This window comes from Ranitomeya variabilis, chromosome 2 (genome assembly GCF_051348905.1).
Source record: "Ranitomeya variabilis isolate aRanVar5 chromosome 2, aRanVar5.hap1, whole genome shotgun sequence".
NCBI lineage: Eukaryota > Metazoa > Chordata > Amphibia > Anura > Dendrobatidae > Ranitomeya > Ranitomeya variabilis.
The window spans coordinates 704,988,251-705,001,218 of NC_135233.1; the positions used below are offsets into that span (position 1 = coordinate 704,988,251).

Sequence of the window (12,968 nt, forward strand, 5' to 3'; positions counted from 1 at the left end):
ATTACTATCCTAACCTGCTGTGCGGGATCTCCAGCAGAGCGAGATCTCAGGGAAAGAAATAATTTACAATTATTTTTGAAATTCAGGAAACGAGATCTATCCCCGGAGAAAAATTCTGGTATAGGAATTCTAGGTTCAGATATAGGAGCATGAATAACAAAATCCTGTAAATTTTGAACCTTCATAGCAAGATTATTCAAACCTGTAGCCGAACTCTGAGGATCCATTTTACTCAGGTGAGATCAGAGCCATTCAAGGATTAGAAGGAGAGAGAGAGACAAAGGCTGCAATTAGAGCAGAAATGCAACTAAGTCAACTAAAGAGCAAGCTCAGAGGAAAAAAAAATCTGCAGACTTCTTTTTCTCTCCTTTCTTCTGCCAACGGTTTTAACACTGGGTCCGGCCATACTGTCATGGTTCCCAATGGCAAGGAAACGTCAGAGAACATAAATAACAGAACAGCTCTTGGGTGATGGAATCTCGAGCTGACCGTGAGCTAAACCTACCACACAACTAACAGTGGCCGGGTGGCGTACCTACGTTTTATCCCTAGACGCCTAGCGCCAGCCGGAGGACTAACTAACCCTAATAGAGGAAAAGACAGACCTGGCTTACCTCTAGGGAAATTCCCCCAAAAAGGAGACAGAAGCCCCCCACATATATTGACGGTGAGTTCAGAGGAAAAGACATACGCAGTATGAAGGTAGGTTCAGCAAAGCGAGGTCCGCTTACTAGATAGCAAGAAGATACAATAGGGAACTTCACGGTCAGCTGAAAACCCTATTAAAGTACCATCCCGAAATTACTTTAAGACTCATGTGTCAACTCATGACACCGGAGTGGCAATTTCGGCCCACAAGAGCTTCCAGCTACAGAAAAATAACATAACTGTGAACTGGAACAAAAATGCAAAACAAACTTAGGACTAAGAGTCCAACTTAGCTGATAGTAGTCTAGAAGCAGGAACATGCAACAGAAAGGCTCTGGTTACATTGATGGCCGGCACTAGAATAACTGAGCAGCAAGGCTAAATAGGATACACCCATATCCTAATGGAAACAGGTGAACAGAGAAAGTGAAGCACACAAGTCCAGTACCACCAGTGACCACCGGGGGAGCCCAAAAACCAAACTCACAACAGCGGCCGTTTCTGCCTTTCAGGAGTTTAAACGCCGATTTACTTCTGCCCCTGTGTTGCGTCAGCCGGATGTTTCTCTTCCTTTTCAGGTTGAGGTTGACGCTTCTGAGATTGGGGCAGGGGCCGTTTTGTCTCAGAGGAATTCTGATGGTTCCTTGATGAAACCGTGTGCCTTCTTCTCTCGAAAATTTTCGCCTGCGGAACGAAATTATGATGTCGGTAATCGTGAGTTGTTGGCTATGAAGTGGGCATTTGAGGGGTGGCGACATTGGCTTGAGGGGGCTAAACATCGTATTGTGGTCTTGACCGATCATAAGAATCTGATTTACCTCGAGTCTGCCAAACAGCTGAATCCTAGACAGGCCCGATGGTCCCTGTTTTTCTCCCGTTTTGATTTTGTTGTCTCGTATCTTCCGGGTTCTAAGAATGTTAAGGCTGATGCCCTCTCTAAGAGTTTTTTGCCTGATTCCCCTGGGGTCCTTGAGCCGGTCGGCATTCTGAAGGAGGGGGTGATTCTTTCTGCCATCTCCCCTGATTTACGACGGGTTCTTCAGGAATTTCAGGCTGATAAACCTGACCGCTGTCCAGTGGGGAAACTGTTTGTTCCTGATAGATGGACTAGCAAAGTGATTTCTGAGGTTCACTGTTCTGTGTTGGCTGGCCATCCTGGGATTTTTGGTACCAGAGATTTGGTTAGTAGGTCATTTTGGTGGCCTTCTTTGTCACGGGATGTGCGCTCCTTTGTGCAGTCCTGTGGGACTTGTGTGCGGGCCAAACCTTGCTGCTCACGCGCCAGTGGGTTGCTTTTGCCTTTGCCGGTCCCTGAGAGGCCTTGGACGCATATTTCTATGGATTTTATTTCAGATCTTCCGGTTTCCCAGAGGATGTCGGTTATCTGGGTGGTTTGTGACCGGTTTTCTAAGATGGTTCATTTGGTACCTTTGCCTAAATTACCTTCCTCTTCTGAGTTGGTTCCGTTGTTTTTTCAGCATGTGGTTCGTTTGCATGGCATTCCGGAGAATATTGTGTCCGATAGAGGTTCTCAGTTTGTTTCCAGGTTTTGGCGGGCCTTTTGTGCTAGGCTGGGCATTGATTTGTCTTTTTCTTCCGCATTTCATCCTCAGACAAATGGCCAAACCGAGCGAACTAACCAGACTTTGGAAACTTATTTGAGATGCTTTGTGTCTGCCGATCAGGATGATTGGGTGGCTTTCTTGCCATTGGCCGAGTTTGCCCTTAATAATCGGGCTAGTTCTGCTACCTTGGTTTCACCTTTTTTTTGTAATTCTGGGTTTCATCCTCGTTTTTCTTCGGGGCAGGTTGAGCCTTCTGATTGTCCTGGGGTGGACTCTGTGGTTGACAGGTTGCAGCAAATTTGGGCTCATGTTGTGGACAATTTGGTCTTGTCTCAGGAGGAGGCTCAGCGTTTTGCTAACCGTCGGCGGCGTGTGGGTTCCCGGCTTCGGGTTGGGGATTTGGTCTGGTTGTCTTCCCGTCATGTTCCTATGAAGGTTTCTTCCCCTAAGTTCAAGCCTCGGTTTATTGGTCCTTATAGGATTTCTGAGATTATCAATCCAGTGTCTTTTCGTTTGGCCCTTCCAGCCTCTTTTTCCATCCACAATGTTTTTCATAGATCTTTGTTGCGGAAATATGTGGTACCCGTCGTTCCCTCTGTTGATCCTCCTGCCCCGGTGTTGATTGATGGGGAGTTGGAGTATGTTGTTGAGAAGATCTTGGATTCTCGTTTTTCAAGGCGGAGGCTTCAGTATCTTGTTAAGTGGAAGGGTTATGGCCAAGAGGATAATTCTTGGGTTGTTGCCTCTGATGTTCATGCTGACGATTTGGTTCGTGCCTTCCATTTGGCTCGTCCTGATCGGCCTGGGGGCTCTGGTGAGGGTTCGGTGACCCCTCCTCAAGGGGGGGTACTGTTGTGAATTCTGTTCTTGGGCTCCCTCCGGTGGTTATAAGTGGTAGCGCTGCTGTCTGTCTCTTTCACAGCAGTTATCAGGTGTGTCCACTCTGGACTGGGTTATTTAGTCTGGCCTCACCCTTTGGTCAGTGCCAGTTGTCCATTGTATTCTGGAGGATTCACATCCCTTCATGGTTTCTCCTGCTTCCTGGTCTTTTCACCAAGATAAGTTCTGCTGGTTTGCAGCCCACATGTTGTGGGCCTCATTGTTCAGTGCATTTCATGCTTTTTCTTGTCCAGCTTAATCTGTGTAAGGATTTATGCAGTCAAGCTGGAATCTCTGGAGAGGCAGATATACCCTCCATATCTTTAGTTAGATGTGGAGATTTTTGTATTTTCTGTGGTGGATATTTCCTAGTATTTTAATACTGACCGCATAGTTCTCTGTCCTATCTTTCCTATTTAGCTAGATTGGCCTCCTTTGCTAAATCCTGTTTTCAGCCTGTGTATGTTTTTTCCTCTCCTCTCACAGTCAATATTTGTGGGGGGCTGCCTATCCTTTGGGAATTTTCTCTGAGGCGAGATAGTTTTCCCTTTTCTACCTATAGGGTTAATTAGTCCTCCGGCTGTGTCGAGGTGTCTAGGATCAGTAGGTACATCCCACGGCTACTTCTAGTTGCTGTGTTAAGTTCAGGGTCCGCGGTCAGTATAGATACCACCTTCTCCAGAGTACGTCCAATGCTGCTCCTGGGCCACCAGATCATAACAGGCGGGGAGGTTTATATATACACAGCTCTGGCAAAAATTAAGAGAACACTGCAAAATGTTCAGTTTGTCTGATTTTTCTCTTTATAGGTATATTTTTAAGTAAAAGGTAAATTGTTATTTTATTCTATAAATTTCTGACAACATGTCTCTGAATTTCCAAGCAATAAATTTTTTTTTTTTTTTTTTGACAAAGAAAAATGGTCAAAATTAAAAAAAAACAACCAGTGCTTTCAGACCTCAAATAATGCTAAGAAAACAAGTTCATAATCATTTAGAAACAACAATACTAATGGTTTAACTCAGGAAGAGTTCAGAAATCAATATTTTGTGGAATAACCATGATTTTTAATCACAGCTTTCATGCGTCTTGGAATGCTTTCCACCAGTCTTTCATACTGCTTCTGGCGCAAAAATGTAAGCAGTTCTTCTTTGTTTGATGGCTTGTGACTATCCATCATCCTCTTGATTACATTCCAGAGGTTCTGATGTGGTGGTCTCTTAATTTTTACCAGAGCTGTATATCCCCAGCCTGGACTGGTGATATATACCCCCTCACAGGGAGTGCCTTAATAACTCGTACCTATAAGGGAAGCCTTTCCGGCGACTCTTTGCCCTTGGATCAGTTCCCTCACTAATCTGGGGGTAAGTGGTGGCACCAGAGAGCCGATCCCTGCTGGGTCATTCTCTCCCCTCCCCAGAGGTGAGTGAAGTCACCCCTTCCCCTGTACGATCTGTCACTGATATAATGCATAGACTTGAGTCTCAGTCTCATATCACAAAGTTAGGGGGATAAAGATGAAAATGTTACTAAATTACTTACCTATTGCTTTAGTATAATGTCTTGCACCTAGCAGCAACTCTGGAGCTCTGTACCAAAACGTAACCACAACTGGATCAAGGTCTGCGAGAGGTTTCAGTGGAGAATTAAATAATCGAGCAAAGCCCATGTCCGCTATGACAGAAAATCAAAACAAAAATTAATCACATTCAATATTACTATACAAACTTATTTTTTAAAATCAGAGGTTTAATTGCAAGGTATATACAGTTCAAGGAATCTGCAAATCTAACATATGCGATAAATAACTAGGTTGGGCAAATTATGCTGTGCCAATTACTGTAAACTCCAGGACAGGGGTGGACATACCACTGGTGCAACATGGACAGCTGCAGAAAGGCCCAAGAGGTCTGGGCAGGTGGAATTGTGCATTATAATGAGCTATTAGATTTTTAAGTAGCCAGGAAAAAAAAGACTGTCCAGAGACATTAAAAGAAAACAAATTGTAACAACAGTCATACAGGAGTATCAGGTCCAAGTATATAATTCTGTTTGGGAATGAAAATAATGGTAAATTTAAGTTCAGTAGTAGCATTAAACAAACATGTATGTATACATTATAATTCAATATTGAATTTGAAATATGCACCTTTAACTGCCAACTGAATCTAAATACAAAGTATATTTTTATGACTAAGTATCGCTACACCCCAAGTATATATCAAGTATGCAGAGTAATAAGACTGAACAATCTATGCTCTATTAAGAAATGCAATGAAATCCTTAAAGGGAATCTGTGACCAGGTTTTTGCTCCACCCCCATATGAGCTCAGCATGATGTAGGGACATCTCTTCCTTTACTGGTGCAGTTCTGATAATGGTTTTACCTACTGCAGACCTACCAGTTCTATGAATGCTGAGCTCTGTATAACACCATCTACAACACTGATTAGCAGCTTTTTTTTCTTATGCACACTGTAAAAAGAAAAGATGTCAATCTAGCAGCATGCCAAGTAGTCCTCTAGTGATGATCTGCTGATATAACAATGATTTTATAAAAACTACAATCAAGCAGCTCAGTAAGTGACACATCACTAGAATTTGGGTCTCTGTCTCTTTATTATGCTGCTCTCACATTAGACAGCAAAACCCTGGCGACAGATAATGGTGCTGTTTTAGCTTGCCCAAAATCGTGTACCTGTTGGATTCATCCCTTTCCATTCCATGAAGCCATATTAAACATTTTCTATAGAGCCAATAATATTCTCTAGCAGGGCTCTCAAACTCAATTTCACCAAGGGCGACATCTGCATTATGATTGCTTTCAAAGGGCCAATGTAAAAATTTGTAAAGTGAAGCTAAGAGGGCTGTTCCCGAGTAGTAGGGCTAAGAGCGCAATCCCTGGGTAGTAGTGGTTAAGACAGTTGTCCCTGGGAATATGGGCAAAAAAAAGCTGTTCATATATAGTAGGGCTAGCAAAGCTCTCCCTGGATAGTAGGGCTAAGAGTTGGCCCTGGAGAGTAGGGCTAAGAGAGTTGTCCTTGGGTAGTAGGGTTAAAAGAGCTGTCTTTGGGTAGCTGGACGCAAGGCTAAGAATATTGTCCCTGAATAGTAGGGCTAAGAGCACTGGTCATCGGTATTCAAATTGCCTCTTCTGAGAAAAAGAGGACTTAAACTCTATAGCGCCACCTGTTGGAAGTAGCGATCCTACAAGTCACAATCAACCCTTTAACGAGTCGTGCAATATGACTTAGAATAAAAGCCAAATCAGTATCTCAATTCGCAGACACGGTGTTTCGGGCTGTTGGCCCTCGTCAGTGCGAAGCATGAGAACTGATTTGGCTAGGTGAGAGGCTCTGGACTGGGGTCTAAGGGGTAGCATTTCTCCTTATGGAGAGTGACATACCAGCTGGCTTTTCAAGGTAAGGAGGCTTATTCACCATGCAATGCTCCTCTGGGAAATTAAATATTCAAATTGCCTCTTCTGAGGAAAAGAGGACTTAACTCTATAGCGCCACCTGTTGGAAGTAGCGATCCTACAAGTCACAATCAACCCTCTAACGAGTCATCGGTTGTAAGGCTAAAAGAGCTGTTCATGGATAGTAGGGCTGAGAGAGACGTTTTTGGATATTAGGGCTAGGAGAGCTCACTGCATCTGCTCAGATTCAAAGATTGCATCAGCTCCCTCTGATAAGCACTTGCTGTGTAAACGTAGTTTTTTCAGGCACACCTGGTAATGGTTGTGGTAGGCATTAGGAGCATTCCCACAGACAACATTTTTAGTCCAACAAGGCAAGGTTTATTAGCTCCATAAACAGCTGTGCTCCGGCACAAAGATAAACACAGCAGAAAAGTACAGTAGGTCAATACTCCAGCAGGTACATGTCCACTCATACACAGGTCAATGTGAGATCTCCATAGATTTTCTCTCTATGACCAAAGACTGCTTAGCTCCTCAGCTGACTCCCCAGTCACTCAATTCAGAGAAATTCATGGGCAGCTAAAGATGCGGGTAAAGAGCTCCAGTCACACGGTGATCTCCTGGGACTTGCTGGCGGCCGTTGTAGACAAGGCCACCATTCTGGCCTAGTCCCTCTGGCTTTATTTTCTTGTTCCAACATCCAAGAAATCCAATAGTGAACAGTATATTCAGCTGCAGAACGCATATTTTGTTGTGCTCAGTCACAGTACGCAAGATACTTAGTAGGAGCCAACATATTTGTTGGTCAGATTTTAGGCTAGGCTACCCCAAAACAAATACTTGAAGGGTTAGTCCACTAGAGGAAAAACCCTTTTCAATGTCCTTTGTACAAAGAAAAACAATTAAAGTATACTTACATCTTGGACCAGCGGTGCTCCTCTGCTCCAAGCGGGCTCTCGTGACACTGTTTATCTAGTGACAGGGGGGATAACATGGGGAGGGATAGCACATGGGGTAGACAGGTCAAAGAAGAGAGCACAGACGGGAGAAGTCAGCACATGGGGAAAGAGAGAGTGGATAGGTGGGTGAGCACATGGGGGAGAGATTCTCAATGCTGCAAAGTCTGCTCCCATTGCGACATTACCGCCCTCCCGATGCGATGGCATCGGGCCTCCATCTAGTTTCATATAACCACTGTAGTCTATCAGCGGACACAGGTAGGTTGCAGGCTTTTACAAACTTTTATCAGATAGAACAGCTGCGATATACTGTACTTATCCTACTGTTACAAATTGTAAACCACTTACCAGTAAAAAGAGTTGGCATTAAAGGGATTGTCCGGTCTCAAATGAAAAGTCAAAAGTCTCTCTGTGTGACTGCATGCTTAAGAATCCCTCCCAGCACACGCACTGTGCACTGTGAGGATTCGTCGGGAATGGCAATGATGTACAGTACAGACGAAAAGTTTGGATACAAATTCTCATTTAAAGATTTTTCTGTATTTTCATGAATATGAAAATTGTAAATTCAAGTGATGGGGTGCTATGCCATATGACGTAGCCTCCACAGTCACCAGACCTGAATCCAGTCGAGATGGTTTGGGGTGAGCTGGACCGCAAAGTGAAGGCAAAAGGGCCAACAAGTGCTAGGCATCTCTGGGAACTCCTTCAAGACTGTTGGAAGACCATTCCCGATGACTACCTCTTGAAGCTCATCAAGAGAAAGAGTGTGCAAAGCAGTCATCAAAGCAAAAGGTGGCCACTTTGAAGAACCTATAATATAAGACATATTTTCAGTTGTTTCACACTTTTTTGTTAAGTATATAATTCCACATGTGTTAATTCATAGTTTTGATGCCTTCAGTGTGAATTTACAATTTTCATATTCATGAAAATATAGAAAAAAACTTAAAATGAGAAGGTGTGTCCAAACTTTTAGTCTGTACTGTATGTGATATGCATACTCTTGAGCAGAAGTCGTCTAGTGGGCGCAGCCGCGCTCCATACAAGTGACTGCAAACTTTTCATTTTAGACTGGACAACTCCTTAAATAAAAAGCAGTAAAACTAGCCAATCACTGATGTTTTTGCTTTAAAGCAAACCTGTCAGCAGGATTTTGCTAAGTAAACCACAGGCATTGCCATATTGGCGCTGTTACACTGATTAACATGATACCTGGGGTGAAGAAATCCGTCTTGTGGTTCTTGTGCAATCAGTATTAGAAGTGTTCAGTTAATGATATGCCCGTGCTCTGGGGCGGGACTGTATGCAGAGTCTCATCTTCCTGCTCTAGGCCAGAGAAACCAAGAAGAGACCTGCCAACAGGCTCGCGCCAAAGTACAAACAGTTGGTTTCTGTGATGAGGAACATGTTTGTGCTTCAGCTGAGGACTATAGCCAGAGACTAGACTAGTCCGGCACCAACCTCCAGTCGGTACATCCCAGCACTGCCGCAGATGATAATCAGGTCTCTCGCTTTAATATAGGGGGAGACCTGTCAATCAGCTGCAGCAACACTGGGATCTTAACTCCATGCCTATGCCTATGCCGTCCATGTGCCCTGGGCCCGTCTGACCATGGACAGGATAGTAACTCATAGCGATCGGCTGCGCACACGGGTGGTGTGCGCCAATCGCGGCCGGGTGTCAGCCGATTCTCACAGCTGACACCCGGGACTTTGACCAAACATGATCGCAGCGTTCCGGAGCCGTTACAGGGGCTGACATGGAGACCCGTTATCGTCATGATGACCTCCTTGTCTCCAGAGCTGAGAAACCATCTTATCATGCGCAGTGCATGTCAGGAAATGTCTCAGGTTAGTGTACTGAAACTGCAGCGCTGACAGCTTCTATAGCATGCAGTTCTGCATGCTATAGAAGAGATCAGCCTGCACAAAATGATTTTCCCATAGTGGGACACAGTGTAAAAGTAAGACTGAATAAAAAAAAAAATCAATAATTGTAAAAATATTAAAAAATAATAAAAAATAATAATACAAAATCTATATTTATTCCATCAATAAATATTTGAATGAAAAAAAAATCTAAACAATAAAAATATATATTTGGCATTGCTGCGTCCGTAATGACCCCACCTATAAAACTGTTCCACAAGTTAATCCCTTTATTGAACACCATAAAAAAAGGCAAAAAACAATTCTTTATCATCATACCGCCGAACAAAAAGTGGAATAACACATGATCAAAAACACAGATATAAATAAACATGGTACCGCTGAAAACGTCATCTTGTCCCGCGAAAAACAAGCCCCTACACAGCTCCATCACCGGAAAAATAAAAAAGATATAGCTCTCAGAATAAAGCCATGCAAAAACAATTAGTTTTTTGTATAAAATAGTTTTTATTGAATAAAAGTGTCAAAACATAAAAAAATTATATAAATGAGGTATCGCTGTAATCGTACTAACCCGAAGAATAAAACTGCTTTATCAATTTTGCCACACGCGGAACGGTTTAAACGCCCTCCCCCAAAAGAAATTCATGAATTGATGAATTGCTGGTTTTTGTTCATTCTGCCTCCCAAAAATTGGAATAAAAAGTGATCAAAAAATATCATGTGCCTGAAAATGGTACCAATAACGTCAACTCGTCCCGCAAAAAGACCTCACAACACTCTGTGGGCCAAAATATGGAAAAATTATAGCTCTCAAAATATGGTGATACAAAAACTATTTTTTGCAATAAAAAGTGTCTTTTAATGAGTGACAGAAACAGAAAAACAAGCTATAACGCCTCTTTCACACGTCCTGATATTTCCGGTAGAGATGTCACTGTGCGTGTAATACTTGCCGCACATGTGTGGCACGTGTGTCCGCATGGCTGCCCAATGGTATAAAATTCTGTGACACACCCATGGTGTCAATAAGATTATTGTGACACTAGATGAATTCATTGAGAGGTGTTATTCGTAAAATGGGGTCACTTATGGGGGGTTCTGCTGTTTTGGCACCTCATGGGCTATGCCAGTGGGTCATTGCACCTGCAAACCATAACAGTAAAATCAGGCGCTCCTTCCCTTCTGAACTCTGCCATGTGCCCAAACAGTGGTTTACCCCCACATATGGGGTATCAGCGCACTCAGGACAAATTGCACGATAATTCTTGGGGTCCAATTTCTACCGTTTCCCTTGAAAAATAAAAATATGGTGGCAAAAAGATCATTTTTGTGTAAAAAAGAAAGATTTTTTATTTTTTACGGCTCTACACTATAAACTTCTGTAAAGCACTTGGGGGTTCAAAGTGCTCACCACACATCTATTAAGTTCCTTGGAGGGTTTTAGTTTCCAAAAAGGGGTCACTTGTGGGTGGTTTCCACTGTTTAGGCACAATAGGGGTTCTCCAAACACGACATGAAGCCCACAGACCATTCCATCAAAGTCTGCATTCCAAAACGTCACTTCTTCCCTTCCGAGCACCAACGTGTGCACATACAGTAGATTGCTCCCACATATGGGGTATCAGTGTACTCGGGACAAATTGGACAACAACTTTTGGGGTACAATTTCTCCTGTTGCCCTTGGGAAAATAAAAAATTGGGGACTAAAAGATCATGTTGGTGGAAAAAATATGATTTTTTTATTTTCAAGACCGGGAGCTACAAACTTTAGTGAAACACCTGGGGGTTTAAAGTTCTCAACACACATCTACATAAGTTCCTTGGGGGGTGTAGGTTCCAAAATGGGGTCACTTATGAGGGGTTCCCACTGTTTAGGCACATCAGGGGCTCTCCAAATGCAACATTACGCCCTCAGACCATTCCATCAAAGTCTGCATTCCAAAACGTGACTTCTTCCCTTTAGAGCCCCGACGTGTGCCCATACAGTAGTTTTCTCCAACATATGGGGTATCAGCGTACTCAGGACAAATTGGACAACAACTTTTTGGGTCCAATTTCTCCTGTTACTCTTGGGAAAATAAAAAATTGGGGACTAAAAGATCATGTTTGAGGAAAAAATATAATTTTTTTACTTTCACGCCCGGGCAGTACTCAATGTTCCTAAGAGCACAGTGGACTCCATAATCCTTAAAAGGAAGAAGTTTGAGACCACCAGAAGTCTTCCTAGACCTGGCTGTCCAGCCAAAGTGAGCAATCGTGGGAGAAGAGCCTTAATGAGAGAGGTAAAGAAGAACCCCAAGATCACTGTGGCTGAGCTCCCGAGATGTAGTAGCCAGATGGGAGAAAGTTCCACAAAGTCAACTATCACTGCAGCCCTCCACCAGTTGGGCCTTTATGGCAGAGTGGCCTGACGGAAGCCTCTCCTAAGTGCAAGACATATGAAAGCACGCATAAAGTTTGCTAATAAACACATGAATGACTGCCAGACTATGAGAAATAAGATTCTCTGGTCTGATGAGAAAAAGAAAGAACTTTTTCGTGATATTTCTAAATGGTATGTGTGGAGAAAACCAGGCACTGCTCATCAAATGCCAAATACAATCCCAACAATGAAACATGGTGGTGGCATCATCATGCTTATGGGGGTGTTTTTCAACTGCAGGGACAGGACGACTGTTTGCCATTGAAGAAAACATGGATGTGGCCAAGTACAGAGATATCATGGATGAAAACTTTTTCCAGAGTGCTCTGGACCTCAGACATGGCCAAAGGTTCAACTTCCAACAAGACAATGAGCCTAAGCACACAGCTAAAATAACAAAGGAGTGGCTTCAGAACAACTTTTGTGACCATTTTTGACTGGCCCAGCCGGAACCCTGACCTAAACCTAATTGAGCATCTCTGGAGAGACCTGAAAATGGCTTTCCACCAACGTTTACCATCCAACCTGATGGAACTGGAGAGGATCTGTAAGGAAGAATGGCAGAGGATCCCCAAATCCAGGTGTGAAAAACTTGTATCATTCCCAAGAAGACTCATGGCTGTACTAGCTCAAAAGGGTGCTTCTACTCAATATTGAGCAAAGGGTCTGAATACTTATGACAATGTGATATTTCAGTTTTTCTTTTTTAATAAATTTGCACAAATGTCTACATTTCTGTTATTTTTTCAGTCAAGATAGGGTGCAGAGTGTACATTAAAGAGAAAAAGATGAACTTTTTTGAATTCACCAAATGGCTGCAATGAAACAAAGAGTGAACAAGTTAAAGGGGTCTGAATACTTTCCGTACCCACTGTATATATTACATAGATAGAAGAAAATTATTATTATTATTATTATTATTATTATTTATTGTTATAGCGCCATTTATTCCATGGCGCTTTACAAGTGAGGAGGGGTATACATAATAACAAGTACAATAATCTTGAACAATACAAGTCATAACTGGTACAGTAGGAGAGAGGACCCTGCCCGCGAAGGCTCACAATCTACAAGGGATGGGTGAGAATACAGTAGGTGAGGGTAGAGCTGGTCATGCAGCGGTTTGGTCGATCGGTGGTTACTGCAGGTTGTAGGCTTGTCGGAAGAGGTGGGTCTTC

The 12,968-nt window shown here is 43.0% G+C and overlaps 1 protein-coding gene across 2 annotated transcripts in view; it reads right to left on the reverse strand.

Moving 5' to 3' along the window:
* CDK19 (cyclin dependent kinase 19) overlaps window positions 1–12,968 on the reverse strand; it is a 367,636-nt gene that overhangs the window by 146,520 nt on the left and 208,148 nt on the right. For both annotated transcript variants that reach the window (XM_077289462.1, XM_077289463.1), the window contains one exon: window positions 4,635–4,766. In XM_077289462.1, the coding sequence (XP_077145577.1) occupies window positions 4,635–4,766 (132 nt within the window). The remainder of the gene's footprint in view (window positions 1–4,634; window positions 4,767–12,968) is intronic.